The sequence below is a fragment of the Osmerus mordax genome, chromosome 6, assembly GCF_038355195.1.
Source record: "Osmerus mordax isolate fOsmMor3 chromosome 6, fOsmMor3.pri, whole genome shotgun sequence".
Taxonomy (NCBI): domain Eukaryota; kingdom Metazoa; phylum Chordata; class Actinopteri; order Osmeriformes; family Osmeridae; genus Osmerus; species Osmerus mordax.
The window spans coordinates 1,690,322-1,716,354 of record NC_090055.1 but is presented as its reverse complement, the minus strand read 5'-3'; the positions used below and the strand labels follow the sequence as shown (position 1 = coordinate 1,716,354).

Here is a 26,033-nt window from a genome sequence, read left to right as displayed (position 1 = left end):
TTTGTTTTCTAAGGGATATATTCACTGCTAAAACTTCAAACTACAGTCTGGCTAATTTCATGTAGCCTAAATCAGATGTTAGTTTATTTCCTCCAGGAACATTTATTTCATACAGGAACACTTATTGAGGGACTTGTTACACTTGTTGGTTAGTTGTAACTGATTTAACTACTTGTACTCGCTGTGAATTATATTATTGTTGCTTGCTTTCCTACAGGTACACTCTTGCACTTTTGAGGTTCATGTTGTTTAATTGTAATTTGTTTAACTACATGCTCTTATGTTTCTTCCCATTGGCTCTTATTTGCTTTTCACAATGTATGCTTCATGTTTTGGCTGCCTGCAATGTTTTTGGGCTATCTCGTTGTTTATGATCATTGACCTATGCACTTTTGTAAAGCTCTCTCTTCGAATTCGCTTTGGATAAAAGTGTCTGCCAAATGAATAAATGTAATGTAATGTAAACCTCCACAGCACTGTAGAGTCCGAGACCGGTGGTTCGTAGAAGTTCGGACACAAAAAATACAATAAAAAAGAGATACAACAATGTGTTTTGCATTGCAGCTCTAAATCTTAAACGTGTTTCAGTACTCTGATCACTTTTTTGAGCACAGTTACAAACTCTGCCACCACTCGATTCATTCACCACAGACCAGCAGAGGGAGATAAATATCCCACGTCACTCAGGAATCGTGTCGTACACTACAACATGATGGGAAATGTAGTTCGAAGGATTTCAATAAATTGTTGGGAAAGCTGTTTCTACTTCCTCTTTACTGCACGAGCCTGAGGAAGACAGGTAATTTAGACCCACGTCTTCTCTTTATTGAAAAAGGCAATAGGATTGACTTTCGCTTCATAAAAACTTAAATATGCGGGTTACATGTGAATATACTTTCACAAATTAGCCCAAAGTTCCTCCAACGCTAGTCCTTATATTTCACGTTTATTCGCCATGTGCTTAGCGCTAGTAGCGCATTGGGGGAATGCGGAGCAGCGGCCTGCTAGCAAGCTAACTAGCCGGCAATTTTTCTGCATTATTGTGCCGTATGCTTTGATCTTGGCATAGTTTTTACTAACAATTTGTATGGTAGTTGATGACTGTCGGATATGTGAATGTAGGATACGTGGATAGTTACAGTAGACTACTGGAAAAAGGAAATCTTGCAAATAGTAGCTGGGTTCGCTAGGTTGCTAGCAAGACATCAGACGTTGATTGAAATAGTCTCTGGTTAGTGTGCATGGAAAAAACAATTTTTTTCATTTCTTGGTTCTCAGGCACTTCTGATCCACCATGCCCGTTGCCAGGAGTTGGGTCTGTCGCAAGACATACGTCACCCCCCGTCGTCCTTTCGAGAAGTCTCGTCTCGACCAGGAGCTCAAGCTTATTGGTAAGAACTTTCAAGCGGTCAAGATTTAGACTATGCCAAATGCGCCGTAAACCCGAAATGATGAGCGGTGGTTTGGTTATTCAGTAGGTCTAAGGTACATTTGTCATTCCTACCTTTCAGGGGAGTATGGTTTGAGGAACAAGCGTGAGGTGTGGAGGGTCAAATTCACCCTGGCCAAGATCCGCAAGGCCGCCAGAGAGCTGCTCACTCTGGACGAGAAGGACCCCAAGCGTCTGTTTGAAGGTACTTGTCCTCCCGCTAGTATTTTACCGCATAACTGTTGGCCGATGATTTTAATGAATTTTCAGATTGCTCGTGGTGTCAAGAATTCCTCGTCAATGAGGCCATTTAGCATAGCCAGTGTAAACGTCCTTAATCTCCATTTTGGGCTCGTTTTGTACAACGTTTACATTTGAAGACCATTTGTCTCAGGTAATGCCCTTCTGAGGCGTCTGGTGAGGATTGGTGTGCTGGATGAGGGCAAGATGAAGCTCGATTACATTCTGGGCCTGAAAGTCGAGGACTTCTTGGAGAGGAGGCTGCAGACACAGGTGTTCAAGCTGGGGCTAGCCAAGAGCATCCACCACGCCCGCGTGCTGATCCGCCAGAGGCACATACGGTATGTATCAGGGCTTCGCTACCTAGTTTACCCTGCTGGGCAGAAGGGGGTAAACGAATAGTGTCAATTTCCAAACTGACACTGCAGAAGACTCACGACTTGCCGTCTCGATTCTTACTCTTTCATCAGAGGGCCACCGAGTCTTATCGCTCCTCGCTGAGCGCGGTTTTAACATTTCAACAAGGTCAATTCGGTTTCTTACCGTATACCTTGTCAGTGAGCTCTGCCCAGAGCCAATCCTGCCAGCTGAGGGGGCACATTCTCTGCCACCGTGGCGAGATGGCTGACAGGTACAGTATGGTGGATTGTACCTCGGGCAGTGGTTATTGCTTACCACTCCAAGGAACTTTTTGTTGCTTTGCAAGAATAGCAGGCTGATGATTTAACTGAATATTCAGACTTTAATGTGGTGTCAAGAATTCCTCGTCAATGAGGCCTGTAATAAACCTGATTTAATTTGGAACTAGAACATTTGGTGGACCCAACCAATTTAAAATTGTCTAGCATTTAAGGAAACTTTTTTTTTCATCAGTGTCCGCAAGCAGGTGGTGAACATCCCCTCGTTCGTGGTCCGCCTGGACAGCCAGAAGCACATCGACTTCTCCCTGCGCTCTCCATATGGTGGTGGTCGCCCCGGCCGCGTCAAGAGAAAGAATGCCAAGAAGGGCCAGGGTGGAGCTGGAGGAGCTGATGATGAAGAGGAGGATTAAAATGGGAATGTCGTCCTGGAAGTATTGACTGTCTGAGGCTTCCTGATGTCCCTGTTTTTTCAATAAAGTTTTTGGTTTGACCAATCTCTTCTGATTGAATTTTATTTTATGCCTTACTGGGTGGATGACTAGATGGGGTGGTTGTGGGGGAATACAAATGCATAGGTCAGGATTTTAAATGGAAGTGTTTCACTGAATCCTGAGACTGGAGTTGAGGGGTTTTGCAAGAAGTAATGAGAATTGACAACTATTCATGACTCAACTGAGACTTGGAGATATCAATCGAATGCGCATGTGAATCTGGCCACAATGTGGCTCCTCGTATCTGCTGTGATATGTAGTAACTTGTAGTCTACATAGGTATGCGGGTTAACGCAAAAGCGGCACAGTTATGGGCGGGGCTAATGACTGTGGCAAGTAGGAAGTAGATTTGAGCAACAATCAGTTCCAACGACCAAATGGCAGAAGTTTGAAGACAGAAAACAATAACTGACGCAATTTGAATGTATCAAGACAATATTATCTGAAATCGTAAGTACGTAACGCTAGATGTGTGAGTTTATTTGACGTCTACACAGGAAAGAAAAAGACCAATACTGGGGGGGGGGAAGCTACACTAGGTAGAGCTAGATTGCAAGGCTAGGTAACTAGCTTGCAGCTACAGCGTATACCACGCTTCCTATGAAACGAGAAGTAGTGCAGTAGCTAGTCTTTCCTGCATACAGCTCTTGACTTGTATAAACGCATCAAGTTGGTGCATTCGGTTTACTGTAGCTAAGTAACTCGGAGTAGAAGTGACATTTCCCTGTCAGGCAATGTCATTTACCCACGACGAGGGTAGCTAGTGGCGTTGCATGCAGTGTCTGCATTCCAGTTTGTATCAAACAGTATACGCTCTGGCTTCAACTTGTTCTTGCACCATTGAGAGACACACCGTCTATTTTATGTCCTGTGCAATTTGCATGTGGTTGATGGTGGCTCTGATGGTCATTCTGAGCTGTTCTTTATGAGGTTGAAGATGCAGATGATGGCGAGCACAACATTGAGTGACATCTGTCTGTGTTTTCACGCAGAGAGATGTCTCCCGATGAACTGGTTTACTTGGGAATTCTCGCTGCCTCCATCCCAATCGGATTTCTCTTCCGTTACCTAAGTAGGCTAAGTGTTCTTAAAGAATGTTTCCTCCGACATACACTTCTTAGTTTTTACATAGTAAATGAATGGTTTGTGTGGTGTATGTAATGTATAGTTTTGGTGTCCTTTTCTCCCAGGTCCTCCAGTGAAACAGGGGGCAGCATTGCTCGTGGGACTTTCGATCACCATAGCAACATGTCAAATCCACACTCTTCATTCTCTGTTGACGGTGTTGGGAACATGGGTCATCATCAAAAGCAATTGGCAGTGAGTCAGCCATCCTCTATAGTTCATCGCCAATACTGCCCACAGCAAGTGGTGCATACCATCACAATCACACATTCAGCCTTCCCTTTTTACCTTATTATTACCCTTACTGATGTAAAAGGATATTCAGTATATGGTGTCTCTGTTAGGATGGCCCCTGCTCTGTCTCTCGGCTGGAGTTTCCTGTACCTCCTCTTCTTCCGCATGGTCACATGGTTCAACCTTCCAGCACCAACACCTTTTGCCAATGCCATCCAGCTGCTGCTCACCTTGAAGGTACAGACAACACATAGTCACACGTGCAACGTTCCGCTTACCGTTACAACTAGGTATCGGGACAGACCGTATTGGCTGCCGCACATTGCCATGGCTCGTGAACACCCAACCCCGTAATCCCCCAAACCCTCTCCCCTTTGCATTTCACACAGATGGTCAGCATAGCCAATGAGGTGAAAAGTTTCCATGAGGAGAAGAAAAAGGAAGTGAGCTCGTTCTCCAAGTCCCCTGTCATTGGTGGACTATCTCAGGAGCCCTCCCTCTATGATATTGTAGCCTATAGCTACTGCTATGTGGGTATAATGACAGGTAAGACCCAGGTCTTGGGGGTTTTTGTTGATAGGATACCACATTCCCCTCCTGTCCCATATTGACATACCAGAACAGGGTCCGCACATCACTTCTTCCACAGGCATGTGTATTCTGGCGAGACTGCATGATGTCTGGGAAGCAGGATGATGTTTACGGACTGCTTTTGCAACTGATTGGATCCTTTCTGAGCATTATGTCATGCTGAAGATGATGAATGTGAATGAGCAGCATGAATGAGCTTGACTGTCTGTGCTTGTTTCAAATGTACCGTGTATGATTTGGCACCGCGATTTGCTTTTCAACCATTTTAACTCTTGTTGTCTCTTCTTTGTCCCACTCTCTGCCACTAGTTCAATATTGTGTGAGTCCCCATATATTTTTCACTTTCGCTATAATTGTCTCTTTCCTGTAACTCTTTTTTTATATTCTCACTCCCTTCATTTACAACCCTCCCCAACTCCCACTCCCTGTGTTCAACCATTTTGTCCTCTAATGATCCCCATTGTGTGCTCAATTGTGTGTGTGTCCCCCTCCCCTTGTTTTCCCACTTTCCTCTCCTTTCACGCTGCATCCTCATCCCTTTATCGTGTCCCCTCATCTCCCAAAAGGACCGTTCTTCCGCTTCCAGACCTATATGGACTGGCTGAGGCAGCCCAGGCCCTTGTCCCTACCCGGCCAGGAGCCCTGCCTGCAGAGGCTGAAACTGGTGCCCGTCTACGCGGGTCTGTTCCTGGCTGTGAACTCTGTTTACCCCCTGTCATATGTCCGTACGGAAGAGTTCCTGGAGCACAACTACTTCTTCAGGTATTAAACCGTGATTAAAATGGCAGCAAATATATGCATTCCAGTCTGAAAGTTTTTTTCTTTAAAGGTTCTAAAGGTTTGAAAAAAAAATCGACTAAAAGTTTTCAAAACAATATTTTCAAAACAATGTTTTGAAAGGTTTGAAAAAAGTAAAAAAAATATATATATATAGTTTCTAAAGGTTTTGGAAAATAGGTTTTGAAAAGTTGAAAATATATTTGCAATTTCTTTTCATCTTTTTCCTCGTCCCCGGGACAACGTTAATGTGAGCCCTGGTCACAAGGGTTTTGCAGTTGAAGGCAAAATGCATTGATTCATCTTACCACTTTGATTTCTCCTCAGGTGGCTAAAGTCCCAACTCAATTTCGGAGACGAAGAGCTAATCTTTTTTAATTGAGAATTCCTTTTATTCGAATTCTCTCTCTTCTCTCTCACGCTTTCCTCAGGTTGTTCTACATGACACTGGTGTTTTTCGTGTTCAGAATGCGTTTCTACGCAGCGTGGTGTGGGGCCGAGGCTGGCTGCATCAGTGCAGGGTTAGGCTGCTACCCAGAGGGGGCGCTGTCCAAACCAGGAGGAGGCCCCACTGTGAACTACGGGTATTGTTTTACTGGATGGTTTGCTGCCACTTAGTAACAGCCAACAAGTTCAGTGTGTTAAGAACTTGATCACAAAATGACAAAACAAATATTTTTGTGTGTCCAGTTTGGATCCGGATGTTCCTGCCGTGTACGACTTCAAGACCATCCAGAACATTGACTGCTACAACACAGACTTCTGTGTAAAGGTCCGCCACGGGATGCGCTACTGGAACATGACTGTGCAGTGGTGGTTGCATCATTACATCTACCCCAACTCACCCTTCAAAGCTTATACACTCCGGTAAGATCTTTCACCGTCACCATCGTGGTACTCTAAAGTGGATCTATTCACCTGCTTAACCACACGTTGCTCCCGATGGGCAGGCCAGCGCCTTGCATGGCAGCTCCATCGCTGTGACTGAGTGAGTGTGTGTGTGTGTGAATGGGTGAATTAGAGGCAACATGTAAAGCGCTTTGGATGTACCGTGAGATGCCATTAAATGCTCGATATAAACGCAGTCCATTTACCATTTCTACCTTTCTGTCTGTGTTTCTCTCAGGGCTGGTTGGACCATGTTCATCAGTGCGTACTGGCACGGGCTCCATGCAGGGTACTATCTTTCCTTCCTGACCATCCCCCTGTGCATCGCGGCCGAGTCGGCCATGGAGTCCTCGGTCAGGGCCAAGCTGGGGCCTCGAGGCCAGAATATCTTTGACTGGGTCCACTGGTTCCTCAAGATGAGGGCTTACGACTACATGTGCATGGGCTTTGTCCTGCTGAAGGCCAGTGATACAATCAACTACTGGACCTCTATCTACTTCATTATCCATGTCATCGCCGTGGGCTGCATACTGCTGGGAAGGGTGATGAAGGGAGGGAAGAGGGAAGGAAAGAGGGTTGAGAAGGTGGAGGGAGAGAAGGTGGAGGAGAGGAAGGAGGAGGAGAGGAAGGAGGATATTCGAGAAAAGACAGAATGAGAGTGAAACAGGGTTGGAGGACGGGAGGAAGAGGTCATGGTTATTACAGTACTACAATTCCCTACATGCACTGCACTGTTTCTTCTCTCATTTCTTTTATGTTCTCTTAAGTTATTGGGAAGCTTTGCTTACTTAAGTTAAATCTGATTGTTGGCTGACATGAATGGAACTATGTACAATTCATTTTGTCCAAGAAGTGCTGTAGCCCTGTCTATAGGTATAAGAAATACAAAGGATGAATGAACTCTATATGAATGTCACTGTATGTTTGGATCGCAGATGCGTCCTGGGACTGTACATAATTGACCTCGCTCCCCTATGTACATGTACGCAACCTTTGTGTGATGTTATTTCAAGACCAAGTGAATCAGTTTTCCTTTCAATGTTTTTAAATCTAGTCTATTGGACAAAATCACCTCAAAAAAGATTTGTAGACGCGAAAATTCCTCTGTTTATCTATTCATTTAGTTGTTCATTGTCAGGTTTTTACTTAACTGGACAAGCGTTCTTCCTTTTCTACTGTGAAGACGGGGTAGTTTCAGTCTGCAACTTGTGTGTTCTTGTGCCCTGACAAACCACATTCCAGTTTTTTTTGCAAGTTGTTGCGACTGTGTTTGTAGTTCTCGTCGGGTGGTTACAACAGACTTGAATTATGATGAGCACATACAAGGTCATAATTGTCTGTTGAATGCACATGGAGGGGTATTTAGCTAAAAATGCAATTGTTTAATACAATTAAAGTATCCTGAAATTCTCAAGGACAGTATTCAGCTTAGAGGATTAATGAAACTCTTTAAACTCCATTCTTAAATAAAACTGAGCTTTATGCTCTATGGGGCTTAATGTAGAGCTTAGGTCTGCTCAAGTATCTGTACATCCAAGGTGCAATAGAACCTGGATATCTTGTTCTGATAGTAAATACCAAGTGTCAATTTGGAATGTTTGACCAACCTTTTCCAAGCTCAAAATAGAAGAAAATATATTTAAAAAATCAGGAGAAGTTATTAGATCCAAAAACATCATGCCACTTTAAATTAGGGCATGTATTGAAAAACAGACAATTGGCAGAAAAAAATTGTACACTTGTGATTGTAGTAGTTTTGGATGTTTTCAGATTGGTCCTCTGTCAGGATGTGTAAATGAGGGTTTTAATTTGTCCTTTAATCGTCTTTGATTGGTCCTTCTCCCTTTCCTCTTCTGTTTTTAGTTGTTGCTTAATAGTGATTCAAGTTTATCAATAGGTATTTATTTTGTGCTCTGTATGACACAGCTTGACTTAAATTATACCCAATTCTGTAAACAGCAGGTGCATGAGAACAGCTAGATGAAGGTTGTGCACTTTACTGAGAACAGAAAGTCAGGGGGACAGAGCTAGACCTTCCACTGCCGTACATGTCAACTGCCATCAGGACCACACAGGGTTTGGACCAACTTGTTTAACTAGATATGAATAAACTCAGCATTTTTACCTAATTCACTGACCTTTAATCAACAGTTTGATATTATAAAAGAATGTTGAGTGTCAGGCACTGAATAAAGGCTATACTTTATTTGTTTGCTTTGTCCTCAAGACACATTGTCTTTGCAGTTGCTTTCTCAAAAAACAGGTTTCTCGGTTTGTAAGTAATGGGCTGCTCTGAGAGTAGAATTCATGAAACCTTAGACTTTATTTCCATGAAGAATCTTGTTAAACTGTAATTTCATTTTATATCTGTTCTTTAGAGTAAAAATATTTGTTTTGATCAGCCATTTTGCATTCAAATCCAAAATGATATATAACTTTTGTGCATGTGACTTAATCTATGAACTATTCAAATTGATTCTACATTTTCTGGTGTATATTCGTGTTTAAATATTTTCACCTGAATATTATTATGATTGTTTCCCTGCCTTGTAACTGTTACAAACAAGCTCACTGCTTCCACACAGAATATTTGCCTTTGTGATTATTTAGTAGTTCAGTTAATCCTACATTTACATTTATTCATTTAGCAGACGCTTTTATGCAAAGCGACTTCCAAGAGAGAGCTTTACAAAGTGCATAGGTCACTGATAATAACAACAAGATAGCCACAAAAACATTGTGGGTAGCCAAAACATGAAGCACATATTGTGAACAACCAAAATAAGTGCCAAAGGGAAGAACCACAAGAGCATGTAGTTAAACATGTTACAATTAAACAACATGAATCGCAATAAGTGCAAGTGTACCTGTAGAAAAGCAAGCAACAGTAAAAATATTTCACAGCGAGTACAACAATTTAAATCAGTTACCACTAACCAACAAGAGCAGCAAGACTCTAAGCAAGAGTCATTGTGATCCTTGAGGAAACTAACATGGGGTCCAGCAAACCAAGTACCGTTGTACTCCCGGAACAAGTGCGTCTTGTGCCTTTTCTTGAAGGTGGGGAGACAATCAGTGTCTCTGATGGAGGTGGGGAGTTGGTTCCACCACCATATCTTGCCTGAGTGTGATAATGATGTGCATATGGTTATTGACTGTAGTGCTGTTTTTGAGTTCAGTCTTGATTTTAACACACAAGTAAACACGTAAACATAAAGGAAGAAAGTATTGTCTTGTTAAATACAATGTTGACCAACTCTTTAAGAGAGACACACTCACATAACAGAACAAAAGGAACTGGCATGGACGAGACCCACCTTAGAGAGGTTAATGGGTTAAACTTTCAAGGAAGTACTAAAGCAGTGCTGATGGCGTTTGTATAGAAAGCAAAGTCCAGGGACAGAGGGTTCCCGAACAGGTAACATTTCCTCGTTGAACATCAGCTCTGTTGCCTTCCTAGGAGAGTTCTGGCTATTCCCAGACATGTACTAGTGTTCTGCTTGTCTTTGAGACCAAAACGACTGCATCAATTTCTGGAGTTCATAGAAAACTGGTGAAATCCACTCTGATATATGGAGTTAGAGAGACAAGTCTCCACTGTGGCTGGTAAGTTGTGTTGTTGTAAAGAGCAGGTGTGGTCTTTTCTCAAACGTGTGTGTCTGTTCTTTTATTGTTTCTTGATAGGCTACCCTCTTATGTACTGTATAATGCAGGGTAACTAGGCCTTGCTTTGTTTTAATGTAACGCCAAATGTACCTAGTTACGAAAATGTCTAACACCTAAAGCCACATATCGTTTGAATACTTCCTGTTATTGTTGTCATTGTCTCTTTCCCAGGCAACGGTTACCCTAGTGCCCAGCAGTCTCTGAGGTTACGGAGGGCTCCCTCCAGTGTATCCAATCGGAATGGGCTCCAGTTCAACTGGGGATCCCACCCCGAGGAGGGGGAGGAGGGGGGAGAGTCAGAGTCTCAACAGGATCTAAAGGCCCTGCCACTCCCCTTGGCCCTAAAGAGAGCCGTACGGTAAGGGGGCATTTTGGGCTTGTTGTCATCTACAGCATCGTGGCCCTATCTGCACACTAAAACGTCTATCCTGAAAGCAGTGCCAGTATTTCTCAATCAACTGTTATTCTGTCTTCCACAGTCCTCAGTTGGAAACCTTGAAGAACTGAGCCTCATTACTTGTTTATGCTGTCCGAGAGGGACAAGGGTAGTTGGTCGTTTTGTGGTTTGGATGTGGTGGTGTCGTCTTCCTGATGTCTGGAGGGTGACACAGAGCGTTGAGATAACCTGCTCTATCTCTGTCCATCACAGGGAGGTGCAGCAGATGCGTGTACCCGTGGTGACGAGCTGGGAGTCATGGAAGCGTAACAAGGGCCGGTGCCTGAACAGGCTTACAGAGAATGCCTCTGGAGTCCTGGCCTACATAGCTCTGTGGCGGAGAGCTCTGCAGAAGATAGGAGGTGAAACACATTTAAGTTCAGGAGGAGTCAGTTGGCTGAGCGGTGAGGGAGTCGGGCTAGTAATCCGAAGGTTGCCAGTTCGATTCGCTAAATGACTAAATGTAAATGTAAATGTAATGTAAGTTCACATACACAAAGAGTAAACTCACACAGATTCCATTTGCTTCTAGGCTTCTATACATTTTAGTGTATCTGACTTAAAAATATCTCAAATATGTGTGTATAAGTTGTCAAAGGGAACTCAGATCTTTCCTGAACCCTCTGCAGGTAACTTTGGCGGCGGTGTCCAGTCCTACTTCTTGTTCCTGCGGTTCCTCGTGATTCTTAACTTCTTCTCCTTCCTGCTGATTGGTGGATTTGTCCTCGTGCCCAGCATCGTGTTTAGAACCATCGGCACCGACACCTTCAACAACACTGGTAAAAACATCTAACATCACTGGTTATAACAGCTAATGATGTGTAATATCTGGTAGTTCAAACCGATCCTCCATTCACATTTCCCTCTGTGAAAATAACAGGTCGACTTGTTGTCCCTGGTTTTCCACAGTTGGTTACGGTCCACACCATCTCAACCATGTCCTATTTGTGCTATTCAAGTCAAGTGTATACTCTCATTAATTCCACAACACTAATCTGTGTCAGGCTGCAATACGAAACAAGTCCTTCTTACTTGCTCCCCTTTAACAGTATCCTAGCAACAGCTAGAGGTTGTGGGTCTTGTTAACTTAAGAGAGAACGTGTAGGGGGGAGTCAGGTGGCTGAGCAGTTAGGGAAATTGGCTAGTAATCCGAAGGTTGCCAGTTCGATTTCCGCCAGTGCCAAATGACGTTGTGTCCTTGGGCAAAGCACTTCACCCTACTTGCCTCGGGGAGAATGTCCCTGTACTTACTGTAAATCGCTCTGGATAAGAGCGTCTGCTAAATGACTAAATGTGTAAAGTTGTCGGTTCTGAGATTTGCCTCAAAACTTTGTATGAGACATTGTAGCATCTTGGTCAAGGCTGATGTGAAGCCATCAAACTTGTCCTTGCAAAGCACACTTGGATACACAAATGTAGTCACAATATGTGAGAGGATCGCTTCATATTGATTTTGAAAAGTCTCCGTAAGAACTGTTTGTGTCTGTCCCTGTGTCTCTCAGGTCCTAAGGAGTGTTTGACCTATGACCCTAATCCTCAAGGCTTGTTGGTGTTCTACAATTACTTCCTGGACTTACTGTCTGGAACTGTGAGTAACAGCAAACTCAGTCCCCATGTTTGGTGGCAGTTCTGCCGTTGTTATTGATTTCTGACAGAGACAGTGTGTTGGGAGAGGACAGGAAATGTGGGGAGAGAAAAGGTGACGTGCGGTAAAGGGTCTGGGCTGGATTCCACCCCAGACCGCCCCAGTGAGGCCTCGGCCTACATGGTGCATTGGTCCACCGAGGTGCCGCTTTTAAGACAAGAGACGAGAAAGAAGCAGAATCAGGATCTCTACTTTGAACTCTCTGACTCACATATGAGACATGGATCTCCTGCGCTATGTGCACCCTGACCCCTGACCCCCCTGTTCTATCCCTTGCTCTCAGGGTTTCATGGAGTACTCCTACCTGTTCTACGGCTTCTATAACAACACGGTGGCTGAGAGCAGTGGCTTCACCTACAACATCCCCCTGGCCTACCTCCTCACCGCTGTCTTCTATTTTGCTTTTTGCTTCATCTGCATCATTGCACGGTCAGTTCTACAACACAGACACGAGCGTATAGGTGAACGAGACCTCTAGTGGATTTTGATTGGCTATCGGGACCGCTGTTGTGCAAACACCCTGACCTGACTTCATGGCTTAGTGATTAGTGACGTGATTGGTCACACACAGCATGGGGAGCGCGGCTCGCGTCGCCGTGGCAACGGTCGGGGGTGCCGCCGGCAGTTACAGCAAGCTGGTGTTCACCGGCTGGGACTATGGTTGCCAGGGAGACCGGTCCACCAGACTGAAGCAGAACAACATCCGGTATCAGTTTCAGGTCGGCCTCGTTTGACACTAACGATGTTGATGACAATACACTTGGAATGAGAATGACCACAAAATCCTTCCACAGCTACAGAGAGGAGATTTACATTGGGTTACTCCTCTCTCTCCTCCATCTCCTCCATCTCCTCTCTCTTATCCCTCCCTCCCCTCCCTCTCCTCCCTCCCCTCCCTCTCTTCCTTCTTCTCCCTCTCCTCCCTCCCTCCCTCCCTCCCTCCCTCCCTCCCTCCCTCCCTCCCTCCCTCCCTCCCTCCCTCCCTCCCTCCCTCCCTCCCTCCCTCCCTCCCTCCCTCCCTCCCTCCCTCCCTCCCTCCCTCTTCCTTCCTTCCTTCCTTCCTTCCTTCCCTCCCTCCCTCCCTCCCTCCCTCCCTCCCTCCCTCCCCTCCCTCTTCTCTCTGTGTGTCAGGTGGACCTGGAGGAGGAGAGGAGAATGAAGAAGGCAGCCTCTCTGACGTTAAGTCAAACCGTTTGGCTGTACACCCTTCGCATCCTTCTGAGCCTGATCAGCCTGGGCCTCATCGGTGCAGCCTTCACCGCCATCGCAGAGGCCACTAAATTTAGCCAGGTCTGTCAAGAAGGGACCATTATAAATACATTTTTCTCCCTGTAGTCCCTCTTCTAGCTTGTGTAGCGGTCAAAGGTAGTTGAGAATTTACCCCAAATTCGGCCACTGTTTAGTTCAGCCTGAGAGAGTGAGTTTAAAATTGGGTTTGAGTCATGTGTTCGGTGGATGAGTGTTTTTGTTCTGGACTCTTCCCCAGAGGCAGACAGGGGTGTCAGGGATCCAGGGCCTGTTCTGGGAATACCTTCCCTCCATAGTCATGACCGGAGGAAACTTCCTGGTGCCTTTCCTCTGTGACCAGATCGCCCTCCTGGAACGATACTCCCCCAGCACTACCATCATAGTGGCTCTGCTCAGGTATCTCTGTGGATGTGGGCATCAAGGGGACACGTACAAGTCGAACGTTCCATTTAAAATGTGGAAGTCAGTTGGCTGAGCGGTGATGGAGTCGGGCTTGTAATCCGAAGGTTGCCAGTTCGATTCCCGGTCATGCCAACTGACGTTGTGTCCTTGGGCAAGGCACTTCACCCTACTTGCCTCGGGGGAATGTCCCTGTACTTACTGTAAGTCGCTCTGGATAAGAGCGTCTGCTAAATGACTAAATGTAATGTAAATGTAAAATGACGAGTTTGTATTCCGCCCTGCCGGTGTCAGGTCAGTGTTCCTGCGTATGGTCAGTCTGGGCGTCCTACTCTTCACTCTGTGGAATCAGATCACCTGCTATGAAAAGAAGGAATTATGCGAACTATGCGAGTACAACCATAAGGATTATCCGGTAAAGACTCTCTTCTCCCGACCATGAGCATGCAGCCACGTACAATGACCTTGAGCAGAAGAGTCTTTCATTGTCACTGTCTGTGTGTCTGTCTGTCTTGCTGAGGTAGTGCTGGGAGACTCAAGTGGGACAGGAGATGTACAAACTGGCCCTATTTGACTTCCTCACCACCATAGCTGTTCTCATCCTGGTGGAGTTCCCTCGAAGGTAGGACTCGAAGTAAACTATGAACCCATTCTCATCAGTTTACCAGGCAACAACACAAGGTCTCATTGGTCCTGCTCTGTATCGGTTCATTCTTCCTGGCTTCCTGACAGGATGGTGGTGGACCAATGTTCCTGTAAGCTGACCCAGTGGGTAGGCAGGCAGGAGTTTCTGGTTCCTGCCAATGTGTTGGGTTTGGTCTACGGCCAAACAGTAGTGTGGACCGGAGCACTGTTTTGCCCCTTGTTGCCCCTTATCAACACCCTCAAGTTTGTTATCCTCTTCTACTGCAAGAAGGTCAGGCTCCTAATCTACTGTGAGACTTTACAACATAGGGCTCTGCACTAGTACCTACCTTGTTTCTATCTTTGCTCTCTCCAGATGACTCTGTTCCAGAACTGCCGACCGGCCGTGAAGACCTTCCGTTCCACCACCTCCACTTTCTTCTTCCTGGTGGTGCTGCTGTTCGGCTGGAGCCTGGCACTGGTCGCCATGATTTACAGTCTGGCTAAGTGAGTGTCAGGCTAAGCTTCAGGGTGGTTCATGTTGTGTTCAGTGTTGGCTGTAGCCAGGGGCACCGCAAATAATTTTGGGCCCCATGAAAAGATTTCAGTCCTTCCCCCTCCCTATCTTTGGTTATATCAGTTTACAGTTACTCATTTAGCAGACGCTCTTATCCAGAGCGACTTACAGTAAGTACAGGGACATTCCCCCCGAGGCAAGTAGGGTGAAGTGCCTGGCCCAAGGACACACCATCATTTAGCACGGCCGGGGAATCAAACCAGCAACCTTCTGATTACTAGCCCGATTCCCTAACCGCTCAGCCACCTGACTAACACAGTTTTTTCATTCAACACATTTTCATTCCAAGCTTTTTATGTCCTGTGTTCTCCTCAGGATCCATCCGTCATGGAGCTGCGGGCCTTTCCGTTCTCTCTCCACCATGTGGATTATCATCCCCATCACCTTTGATACACTGTCTGTAACCACGAGAGACTTCCTCTACTATTTAGGTTCCCAGGCATTCTCCATCCCATTCTTTATCTTCTTTTGGTGAGTGATCTGTAGTGTAGGACGCTGATAACGTGTGACTATATCAGTGGGATTGGAAGGACATGCCTGTTCCCTTTCATGTATACAGAGCACTATACACAGGGTTCGAATTACAGGGGGGATTGGGGTTGACCCCCCTAATTAAGACTTGGACCCCCCCAAAAGAGGTAAAAACAACAGGTCGGGGGGGTCGATACATTTATATATCACCCTGGAGAAGAAGTTGACCCCCCCGATTGTCATTGTATAATTTGCAGTCTGACTATACAGCTACCTGAACACAACTTGTGTCCCCTTGACAGTGTGGCGCTGTGCTATGTCGCAGCCCTGGCCTCCGTTTATGGGAAAAGTGTTGCTCTTCTAAGGGCGCAGCTTAAACTGGTGAGTTTATACATCTGTTATTTCCCATCTTGTGAAAGGTAATTCGTTAGACTACATTGCATGGCATTTATCCAAATAATCCAGGTGAGATCTAAACTTTTCTTTTTTGGCTATTAGGAGGGGCGTGATAAGCAGTTCCTCGTCAAGCAGATTGAGAAGTTGAGTCTGAAAATGGGGGTTCAAAGAGGTAGAACTGATGACTATGGCGCTGATGCAACATGGAACAAAGACTAAATTTCTAAATGGTCACATTTCATATCAACCTCGCCAATTACATTTTACGTGTGTCATGATCATGTCACCACTTTGATGGAATTTATTTTTGATGCAAAGAATATTATTGTATGTTTTCTTTTTTTTACCTAGAAACCTCTTAATAAAAAAAATGATGTATTGCTCCCCCTGGTGCTCTATTTATAAAATTGTTGAGCAGACTTCTAGGACTGAAACACTGCTTCACGTTTTTCTGCTTTGCTCAGTGGTCATAGAAACAAGCGTCGACAGCATTTCCGCTGTTGCGAGTATGCCTTCAGAATAAGAGCAGACTGAGATGTGCCATAACTTTACTATTTTATTATCTTCATCATGTTTATTTAACTGTATCGTATGTATTTTCCTACTATTTTGGTATAAACAAGTTTTACGCTTTACGTTCAAATAATTAAAATTGCCATTTGTCTCGTGAACTTTATTTCGAAATATTTGGAAGAAATCAACCGGAAATGTGATTGAGGCTAGCTTCAAACAACAGCAATAGCTGGTGGTTTTTCAGAGTTAAGTCTGTCTAGCTTGTCATGTATTTCTTGTTTTCTCCGACGTATTCGGTTGGAGGAAACATCAGTACTTCACTGCTTAACGACCCAGTTGGACATCTGCGGTATGAACAGCTTTGCGATAAGAATTGAATAAGGCAACTGGATGTACTGAACCAAGCTAGCATCGGGCTAGCTAAATAACAAGCTGACTAGCGTGAGGTATTCCTGGCAAGAGGAGAAATAGTTTGCGAGGTGTGCGTGTTTTCACGCAGGAATCTATCTATACCATACCATCTTATCTTTTTGAAAAATGAACATCCTCCCAAAAAAGAGCTGGCATGTACGAAACAAAGATAACATCGCGCGCGTTCGGAAGGACGAGGCGCAAGCTGCAGATGAGGAACGCGAGGTCCAAAGACGAGTGGAGCGTGCAGAGCAGGAGGTAAACAACCATATCAACGTTGGTCAGCCTCGAAAATGTAGGCCCGTAGCAAAGACTGCCAGCAACCTACGCATGTCGATGTTTGATTGTAATATGCTTTCGTCTGTCAATTTCTCTATCTATATATATATATTGAATTTATTTGTTAATGAATAGGAAGATAACTTAAGAGTTTGAGTTTCAGCAGTGATCCTGTCAATCAACTATTTGTGTGCTAATCCTTCATTTTTGAAAGTTGAATACGTGGCTTTTACGGATTTGTCGTTACTCTCTCTTTTCCTTGCAGGCACGGACACAGTATCTCAGACAGAAGTCTAGAGCTTCCCTTCAACAGACAGACGGATGGAAAGATCAGGGAGAAAAATCAGATGCTGGAAGAGAAGTGATCGAGCACCTAAATCTGTTTCCTCTCGAGGATTCAGCTGAGAAGAAAGGAAACGAGGACTATCTTAAAGACAAGAAGGATGAAACGGTGACAGCCCTGCTTCTGTTTCTTAGACAGTGTTTACTTTTTGTAATCTCTGTTGAAATATGTGCTTTTACACACACAGCTTACTGTTTCATTGTGTCTTCATACTCCATATGCAAAAAAAATTCTGTATGTTAACATTATATAGCATCTAAATGGTGCAGAATTTGGTGCTACTCAATATTCCAACCTGACCATCCCTTATGGAACAACCCTTTGCCAATCTCTTCCTCCTCTGCGTTTAGGAGCGTCAGGAAAGAGCCATCGGTCTGCTGGTCTCTCTGGGTCCACAACCGGGGACGGAGGTGACACCGTGGTACATGAAGACTGGCCAGGAGAAAGAAGAGGCGAAGAAGGACGTGAAAGAGAAGAATGAAAAGGACAAGGGGAAGAAACCAGCGTTGAGTGAGGAGGAGAAGGAGAAGAGAGACAAGAGACTAAAGGACCTTTTGGATCCTTTGAAAGACATGAAGAAGGCTTTGGCAAAACAGGGTAGAAAAGAACACAAAAGGAAAGAAAAAAGGGACAGAGGGGAGAAGATAAGTGGTGGAGAGAGGTGAGAAACCATCTCGTTTTTTTTTTTTACAACAATCTTAACAGATATAATGGACGCTATTATCCAGTATGTCATATGACTACCTGCCAGTACATCAGTCTCAAATACAAATGTCGATTCTTCAACAGAAACGTCTTTAACGCTAACATCCCTTTCTGTCCCAGCTCTATCGAACGCTTGCGAGCGGAGCGGTTGCAGAGGGAGGCGGAGGAGAAGAGAAGAGCCAAGGCTCTGCTGGATCAGAAGAACGGAGGGGGGAAGGAGAAGGAGAAGGAGGTAGAGGAGAGGGACAGGCCCTACAACAGCGGCTTCTTCCCGGAGTTAGCCCGTAAGCGTCAGAGGAGAGATCGAGACAGCTGGAGAGATGGCTTGTTCTGAAGTCACCTAGACATACTTTGTAAATAAAGCAATTACTACAGATCGACCACATGGGCATGGAGGTGGTTCAGATGGTGGTTTGTTGATTTCTCCTGGAGATGCGTCTTTGATAAAGATGACATCCATTTCAAGCCACATTCTTATTTATTTTATGCGTTTATCAAGGGTGACTGTTGATTAAAAGAAAAATATATACGTTCTGTCTGGAGTTTATATTTAGGAAATGAATGGTAATGTGTGTGCACTTGATAACCTCTGTTTATGATTTTTCCAATTCTCTTTAGTGTTCATTACTGCCTTGTCTTGAAAACTCTATCAGTTCTGGAGACCAGAAAAGGTCAAGTCAGCGGGCAAAATTATAATTGTGACTGTTTGACATTGTAAGTTATAACAGCTTGGTTTCCAACATAATTAACCAGGCAAAAAAGCATTGCAATAGTCTTACCCTTTTACCTTTTTGAAATAGTGTAATTTCAAAAAACGTGGAAAGCATCGTTATTTTTGTTGAATTGTTAATTATACTGAAGAGCAGTGATTTTAAGCAATCTTCCAACTATTATGCAATTAGCCAAAAAACTAAATCAGCAAGCAAACGGAATATATTAGTCCACTGCAAACCAATAACATTTTATACATTCTAGAATCCTGTATTGACCTGTCTCAAAGAAAACAATTGTGTATCTTGTTTCCAGGCAATAATAAACGCAATTTCGGGATAGTTGTGAAATTAGGTATTGTCATCGCATGAAATTCACAAATCTGTGAGACAGCGCGAGCTAGACAGACGCACAATCCTTGTAGACGCACATATTAGAATTTGCACAAATCACCAGCTAACCATGATCATGCAAGCTCAGTTGTGTCTGACGTAGTCAAGATTTAACAGCAGAAAATAGAAGCGCACAGTGTCGGTGAGAGAAGAAAGACACACAAGGGAAAATAGCGGATGATTTTGACCTCGGTGGAGTTTTTCGTTGTTTTTGTCGCCGTTTTGGCAAACGGACAGCAAAATTAACTGGGTTCGCGGTGAGTGGTCGTTTGGGTTGACTGGACAGACGGGACGTACAATAGAGCGTCCCTCACACCGTGTTTAATTGCGGATTAGGAGGATCAAACGGGAACCGGGAGCACAACAACAACGTTCTTTATTAGGAGGAGAGACCGCACAAGATAAGGAGACCATATACTGTAGACTGTAGCGAAGAGAGGGAGAATACAGAAAGCATCGCTCGAATGGTTGTGCCGTGGATCCCGCGACGATGCGACGACACTGCTGGATGATAGTGCTAGCGGGGATGATGTCGTACTTCAACCCAGAGAGAGCCCTTGGAGCCCCGCAGAGAGAAGGTGAGTGGTGACGGTTGGACGCAATAATGCCAGTGATGCTGGATAAAGAAGGGAAGCTAAGGGGGAGGTAGATGGGGGTGTATTGAACATTATGAATACGTGGGGAAATACACAATCTCACTGGCACAGCCTATTAATGTAAAAATATTTCCCCTTTCTTGCAGACATAAGCGTGTGATAGCGATTACCGTGGAGGTCAATGTAAACAATGGCCACAATACAATCTTGTTCATTATGAGGGAAAGTGTGTTGCTTGTCTGATCGGCCCTGTTTATGGAAGCTAGCTGGTATGGCACAGTCATTCCAATAGCACAGGAAACCGCCAATATATTATGTTAGATAAATTATAGTATGTATATTTATATTTATACCATGTATTGTCTTCATTAGAATGCGCTGCAATAGCAACCGCAGAATAGAGCAAATGAGAGCGGGTAGCGTTGGGATTTTAGAGTGTTTTTTGCCTCACATCATTTGGCATTATTGTATATTGTCCTGTTTGTGTGTGAAGTCATTGTGTTGTGTATTGTTTTGATAAGAGATGTTGGCACAGGAACGGGTGGTGTAGGCCTCTGTTATGGTCCTGTTTTTATGCAGTCTGTCTGGACATCTGTCTAGGGGTAGATGAGAGAATAGAATTGCCCAATAATTTTGCATTTATCTATTTAACTGAGGATGGCATGCATATTTTCGATAACAGACGAATGTGGATCGATTTGTTTTGGATTTTAATATATTTTGTGTTGGATTTATATATCCATCCCTAACATGCAGTTGACAGTGAGACAAGGAAATTGTCATTAGTCTAAAATCCGTATGATTTTAACACCTTACCTGTTATGACTGTTGCTTCAGCTAATGCATTTGGTCATTTGTAGTGTTTATCAGGGTATTATAAATACCCATATTATTATACTGGATCTATAGGCAAGGATTTATCACCCCAGACCAGCTATCTTTGTTGAGGTCATTTGGCTGGTGACCAATCCATCAATGACCTGAAATGCCTATTCGAGATCAGCTTTACAACATCTGCAGTTAGAGGCATTGGCAGTGTCTCTGGCAGGACTGTTAATCACACTTGGCCTGCACAATAATCTGTGAAAACAAACATCAATGGTGTTGTATTTAGACTATTAGTAGAAAAGTAATGTATCTTCACACCAGCGCCTGAAACAGATGGAGCAACTGAGGGATTCACAGTTTTGAATAAATCCCAACTGCTAATAATATATCGATTTGAAATGAATATGTAATTGTAATGTTATGTGTGGTGGACACATATCTCCAACTGCCATTTTTGTACCTCTTTTTTTTTCTTTGGTACCAGAGATTCAGGGGAAATTAAGTTTGATTGGTTGTTACAGGACAGTAGGTATCAAAATAATGATTTTGCAAGGGTCTCTCATCCCCCTGGCAGATGGGATCAGTGACAGCATGAATCCTCTGAGGAAAAGCTCATGGATTTTCTTAACATAATTAGATATTTCTGCTGTTTAATATGTAATTGTTTAGGTTTTAGGATGTGAAGGAATGAAGAAAGGTTCTGTGACAGTGTTACAAAGGGTTTTTAACTCCCTTGCCTTACTCCTTCTCTGTTTCGCAGATGGTTCGCTTCTCACAATCGACCAAGTTGAGGTACAAATATTAAAGAACGACCCAACCCCATCCCTAGTCAACCTTAGTCAGTAGTCGACCTTCCTGGTTTGAGTGATTCTTTTCCAATTTTCCAGCCCTTCCCAATTGGCGTTCTCACTTTTTAATGGCAACTCCAATTCCTTCCCCTGCTTTTTAACTGTGTTTCTTGAAAGGAATGCTATCTTTGATATTTCCCCCTCCCCTCCCGCTCTTTCCTAACTGGATGGTAGGCTCTCCCAGTTTGAACTTTGACCTCTCCTTTCTTTTATTGACTCAGATGATGGTTCCCTACACACTTGATTTATTTTCCTGCTTTCCCCAAATCCCCAATGCAAGTTGTCCATTGGGGTCCTCTGTTCTGTTCCAAACCTCTCTCCACCATCTCAATGACCCAATCGTGTCTTCCTCAGACAATCCCCTAAACATGTAACTAAATATGTAACCTTCTTCCAGCTCAATGAAATCTGTCTTTACCCACTCACCTGCTCATTCACTGACCCACATGTATACTTAACAACAGTGTGTGCCCCTCAGGAATGACCTATGAGGCTGAATAACATCCCGTCTCTTCCTCCCTATGTCTCCTCTCTGTGTCCTCCACAGTGTCTCAGTCCAGGGCAGCCTCCCTCTCTCCTCCGCCCTACGTCGTCATTCTCATCTCTTGCTCGGGGCTTGTTTCTTTTGTTCTTCTTCTGCTCACCTGCCTGTGCTGCAAGAGAGGAGGAGTGGGATTCAATGTAAGTCTACATCATGTAAGCGACCTATTCACCCGTCTTGTTTATATTCTATTATAGTCACGAGTCATGCATGTCTAGAGAGGGATTCGGTTACAAGCTGAATCTTGAATCTGCATGAATCTTTTTTGTCGTTGTTGCTGTTGGTAAATGAATGATAGAGAATCCTCAATGTTTGCAAATGAAGTAGCTTTGACAGTTTTTTTTACTTGTTTTTACCTCGGTTACCCTTGACCAATCAGGAGTTTGACAATGCAGAGGGGGAGGAGTGTTCAGGAGGTTCCAGCCCTGTGCAGGAAGACAGCCTGTCTTCCTGCCCCTCCCTCCCGGAGGTCTACACCCTGCCTCTCAGAGCCAGGCCCACCTGTACTGCCCTGCATGACGCCTCAGGTATGCCTTCTCCTTTCTGTCTTCCCAGCCACTTAACACCAGACAGACCTCCTAGTAAACGTTTAAATTATTTCACCCTACTGCGATAGTTAAAGACAGTGTAACAATGAAAAGTGAATAAAGAATGGCAGCAAGCTTGATCTACCAAATTCACTCATAAATGATTTTCTCCTCTCCGGTCTCTCTCCACTACTTTTTTAAGACTCCAAGTCCCAGTGCTTCCGAAGGCACACTCTCAACTATCTTCAGGAGATAGGAAATGGCTGGTTTGGAAAGGTAAGAGAATCTCCTCATACACCAGGCACACTCACTTGACAGTGTGTAGTTTGGATCTCAACGTTTTCTAAGTATCTCTCCTCTCATCTCATCTTAAATCTTCCTTGAGATGGTCTCAGCTTATATATAAAGTTGGCTTTGTACCAGCTTGCATGAGTCACCAGTGTCTCTCTCTTTCTCTCTCTTTCTCTCTCTCTCTCTGTATCTTTTTCTCCCTCCCTCCCTCCCTCCCTCCCTCCCTCCCTCCCTCCCTCCCTCCCTCCCTCCCTCCCTCCCTCCCTCCCTCCCTCCCTCCCTCCCTCCCTCCCTCCCTCCCTCCCTCCCTCCCTCCCTCCCTCCCTCCCTCCCTCCCTCCCTCCCTCTGTCCCTCCCTCCCTCTGTCCCAGGTGATCCTAGCAGAGGTCCTGTGTGACTGCAGCTCCTCCCAGGCTGTGGTGAAGGAGTTGCGGGTCAGTGCCAGCCCTCTAGAGCAGAGGAACTTCCTGGCAGAGTCTGAGCCATACAGGTCAGAGGAACTGGCCATTTAAATCCACATACAGTTATTATTATTAGCGGGTAGCAGATTTAGATTGTTGTCAATTAAAGGCATTTAACATGGTGTGTGAATACTGGAGTGACCTATTTATTTTGCTCAACTTAGATTGGAATTAGGCCCTGGCATGTCTGCCGGTTCTTTGTCTTTTAATATTCACTTTTTTTCTATTCTATTTTTCCCTTCACTGATACGCACTTTTCACTATATCTTTTATCTTCCTATCACAAATACGCCCACTGACAAGTAAACACACCAGCAAGTGCAGCCATGTGTTGTCTTTCTGTTTTTCTAACTCCTTCTCTCTCTCTCTCTCTCTCTCTCTCTCTCTCTCTCTCTCTCTCTCTCTCTACCTCTCTCTACCTCTCTCACTACCTCTCACTCGATGACTCTCTCTCCCTCCCTCTCTCTCTGTCTCTACCCCTCTCACTACCTCTCTCACTCGATGACTCTCTCTCCCTCTCTCTTTCTCTCTCTCCCTCTCTATGCCTTCAGGAGCCTCCAGCACCCTAACATTCTGCAGTGTTTGGGCCAGTGCAGTGAGAGCCTTCCGTTCCTCCTCGTCATGGAGTTCTGTCAGCTGGTGAGGAGACACCCGAGGCCAACTATTATGGGATGAGTTGGCGTGTGCCACAATTTGTGGAGGATAAGGACAGTGCTTTGAAAATGTTGTAGCTATTTCTCGCCTTGTGCCTTGTTAGTAGCATCTAGAATTATTATTTTTTTGTATATTTTTTTTTCTTCCAGGGTAATTTGAATCTTCAAACCTGTCTTTGTTTGTTTTCATCCCCGTCTTAATCAGTCTCTGATTAAGACAAGAAAAACCAATAAGGGCAGATCAATGACCCAAACAGATCAATTACTCACCATGGAGCTACAAGCACAACACAGCATCCATTGCAAGTGAATGTGGAAACACATTCAGTCATAGAAATACACTCTCTCTTTTTCACGTCTGTGTCTAGGGTTATCCTTGCATCCTTCCACAAGTGCACAGTCTGCCAGCTCATTATTAATTCCCCTACCATCTTTGAGGAAAACACTTAGCAGAGGGCATTTTTACTACAGAAACCGTAGTACGAATGCGGTTAATGTACCTTTTGGATGTTTCCTTTTCGCAAGACTTGTTTGGGCATTCCAAGTGATAAGTAACTGTTAAATGGTTTGTGTCCCCAGGGTGACCTGAAGAGGTACCTGAGAGCCCAGCGGAAGTCGGATGGGATGACCCCTGACCTCCTGACCCGGGACCTACTGACCCTGCAGCGCATGGCGTTCGAGATCACCTCCGGACTGCTGCACCTCCACGAGAACAACTACATCCACAGGTCTGCCCCTCTTCTAGGCCACATCCAGCCCTCACCTTAGACTTCGTTAGACCGTCTCTCCCCACGCTGGTGTTCGTAAGATCCGTGACGCGCCTGCCTCGTATCACTGTGTAACCCAGAGGCCATGTCGTGTTCCCCTCCGCAGTGATTTGGCCCTGAGGAACTGTCTTCTCACATCAGACCTCACCGTCAGGATAGGAGACTACGGCTTGTCTCACAACCACTACAAGGTAGATTATCGCTGTGTTTGTGCGAGTTAATGTGTGCGTTTCTGTGTGTGTGGGCGTGTGTGGGTGTGTAGTCTTTACTTGCCCACTCCGCTTGCTTACTAACTCCTATCTCCTACCTGTGTGTGTGCGTGTGTGTGTGCGTGCGTGTGTGTGTGTAGGATGACTATTACCTGACCCCCGACAAGCTGTGGATCCCCCTGCGCTGGATCGCCCCAGAGCTGCTGGAGGAGTACCGGGGTTCTCTGATCGTCACCGACCAGACCAAGATCAGCAACGTGTGGTACGTACGAGAACACGACCAATCAGGAGGACGAGGGAGGTTGTGGTTACTAACGTCTTCTTATCGGTGTTGTGACGATGAATACATCAGATATCTGCCACCATGTTGTTTGATTCAAACCGATCAGACTGTATGATTCTCTCTCTTTATCTCTCTCACCCGCTGATTTTCTCTCTCTCTCCCTCTCTCTCCCTCTCTCTCTGTCTCTCGTTCCCTCTCTCTCCCTCCAGGTCTCTTGGGGTGGTGATCTGGGAGCTGTTTGAGTTTGGCGCTCAGCCCCACAGGCACCTGAGCGATGAGGAGGTGTTGACCTTCGTCATCAGGGAGAAGCAGATCACCCTGGCACAGCCCCGACTCAAACTCTCCCACACAGACTACTGGTCAGTGCTCAGTCTCTGCTGCCGTTATCAGATCCTGTTATACTATCACGTCTAGAGATGTACAGTGTATATAAGATAACAGTGGCTCCTCCCTTCCCTTTGTATCTCTTTTTCCTTACTTATGACAGGTTGTGTGTGAACTGTATGTATGAATTATTTCACTTGTATTTAAAAAGCAGATACTGTGCTGTATGCGTCTAAGACGAATTTCCTTCGGGACAATAAAGTTTGATCTTATCTTCGTTAGGTATGAAATCATGCAATCCTGCTGGCTCCCTTCGTCCCAGCGGCCTTCCGTTGCGGAGGTGTTCCTCCTCCTGTCCTCCCTCCTGGCCGCCGAGCGGGGGATGCCCAGGAGGAGCATGGGGGAGGAGGACGAGGACGAGGAGTACGAAGAGGGCCGGGGAAGGAGAGGGGAGAGCGAGGAGTCCTTTGAGA

General features: G+C 44.9%; 4 protein-coding genes across 7 annotated transcripts in view; all 4 read left to right on the top strand.

Moving 5' to 3' along the window:
- The window catches only part of rps9 (ribosomal protein S9), a 35,831-nt gene extending 33,027 nt beyond the window's left edge, over nucleotides 1-2,804 (top strand). The window contains exons 1-5 of one of the 2 annotated variants that reach the window (XM_067238372.1): nucleotides 760-799; nucleotides 1,279-1,391; nucleotides 1,512-1,634; nucleotides 1,824-2,010; nucleotides 2,543-2,804. In XM_067238372.1, the coding sequence (XP_067094473.1) occupies nucleotides 1,295-1,391; nucleotides 1,512-1,634; nucleotides 1,824-2,010; nucleotides 2,543-2,720 (585 nt within the window). In that variant the 5' untranslated portion in view covers nucleotides 760-799; nucleotides 1,279-1,294 and the 3' untranslated portion in view covers nucleotides 2,721-2,804. Of the gene's footprint in view, nucleotides 1-759; nucleotides 800-1,278; nucleotides 1,392-1,511; nucleotides 1,635-1,823; nucleotides 2,011-2,542 lie in introns of those variants that run through there. The other variant, XM_067238373.1, reaches the window with a different exon arrangement.
- A 364-nt stretch (nucleotides 2,805-3,168) lies between these two features.
- On the top strand, nucleotides 3,169-8,997 carry mboat7 (membrane bound O-acyltransferase domain containing 7). Of its 3 annotated transcripts, XM_067238878.1 has the most exons (9): nucleotides 3,169-3,251; nucleotides 3,794-3,873; nucleotides 3,992-4,121; nucleotides 4,271-4,397; nucleotides 4,550-4,706; nucleotides 5,318-5,513; nucleotides 5,960-6,112; nucleotides 6,219-6,395; nucleotides 6,655-8,997. In XM_067238878.1, the coding sequence occupies exons 2-9, from the start codon at nucleotides 3,798-3,800 to the stop codon at nucleotides 7,070-7,072; spliced, it is 1,434 nt and encodes a 477-aa protein (XP_067094979.1). In that variant the 5' UTR covers nucleotides 3,169-3,251; nucleotides 3,794-3,797; the 3' UTR covers nucleotides 7,073-8,997. The 3 variants fall into 3 exon arrangements, with proteins under 3 accessions (XP_067094979.1, XP_067094981.1, XP_067094980.1); XM_067238880.1 differs by lacking the exon at nucleotides 6,655-8,997 and having other exon boundaries at nucleotides 6,219-6,399; XM_067238879.1 differs by lacking the exon at nucleotides 3,794-3,873 and having other exon boundaries at nucleotides 3,187-3,251.
- Nucleotides 8,998-9,831: 834 nt separating this feature from the next.
- On the top strand, nucleotides 9,832-16,543 carry tmc4 (transmembrane channel-like 4). The gene is made up of 16 exons (XM_067238184.1): nucleotides 9,832-10,022; nucleotides 10,254-10,440; nucleotides 10,732-10,880; nucleotides 11,148-11,297; nucleotides 12,021-12,106; nucleotides 12,447-12,592; nucleotides 12,735-12,882; nucleotides 13,295-13,453; nucleotides 13,650-13,807; nucleotides 14,105-14,225; nucleotides 14,335-14,432; nucleotides 14,543-14,726; nucleotides 14,811-14,941; nucleotides 15,327-15,482; nucleotides 15,785-15,863; nucleotides 15,981-16,543. The coding sequence occupies exons 1-16, from the start codon at nucleotides 9,989-9,991 to the stop codon at nucleotides 16,095-16,097; spliced, it is 2,103 nt and encodes a 700-aa protein (XP_067094285.1). The 5' UTR covers nucleotides 9,832-9,988; the 3' UTR covers nucleotides 16,098-16,543.
- A 106-nt stretch (nucleotides 16,544-16,649) lies between these two features.
- leng1 (leukocyte receptor cluster (LRC) member 1) lies at nucleotides 16,650-18,658 on the top strand. The gene is made up of 4 exons (XM_067238329.1): nucleotides 16,650-17,060; nucleotides 17,347-17,532; nucleotides 17,775-18,085; nucleotides 18,250-18,658. Exons 1-4 carry the CDS (start codon nucleotides 16,929-16,931, stop codon nucleotides 18,461-18,463), a joined length of 843 nt encoding a protein of 280 aa, XP_067094430.1. The 5' UTR covers nucleotides 16,650-16,928; the 3' UTR covers nucleotides 18,464-18,658.
- The last annotated feature ends 7,375 nt before the right edge of the window (nucleotides 18,659-26,033 follow it).

Excerpts from the sequence above, each read along its gene's own strand:
- mboat7 (XM_067238878.1), top strand. The coding sequence starts at position 3,798 with ATGTCTCCCGATGAACTGGTTTACTTGGGAATTCTCGCTGCCTCCATC. Across the intron at positions 3,874-3,991 it reads ATTTCTCTTCCGTTACCTAA|GTCCTCCAGTGAAACAGGGG; the intron begins GTAGGCTAAGTG and ends CTTTTCTCCCAG. Across the intron at positions 4,398-4,549 it reads AGCTGCTGCTCACCTTGAAG|ATGGTCAGCATAGCCAATGA; the intron begins GTACAGACAACA and ends CATTTCACACAG.
- tmc4 (XM_067238184.1), top strand. The coding sequence starts at position 9,989 with ATGGAGTTAGAGAGACAAGTCTCCACTGTGGCTG. Across the intron at positions 10,441-10,731 it reads GCCCTAAAGAGAGCCGTACG|GGAGGTGCAGCAGATGCGTG; the intron begins GTAAGGGGGCAT and ends TGTCCATCACAG. Across the intron at positions 14,942-15,326 it reads ATGATTTACAGTCTGGCTAA|GATCCATCCGTCATGGAGCT; the intron begins GTGAGTGTCAGG and ends TGTTCTCCTCAG.
- leng1 (XM_067238329.1), top strand. The coding sequence starts at position 16,929 with ATGAACATCCTCCCAAAAAAGAGCTGGCATGTACGAAACAAAGATAAC. Across the intron at positions 17,061-17,346 it reads TGGAGCGTGCAGAGCAGGAG|GCACGGACACAGTATCTCAG; the intron begins GTAAACAACCAT and ends TTTTCCTTGCAG. Across the intron at positions 17,533-17,774 it reads AAGACAAGAAGGATGAAACG|GAGCGTCAGGAAAGAGCCAT; the intron begins GTGACAGCCCTG and ends CTCTGCGTTTAG.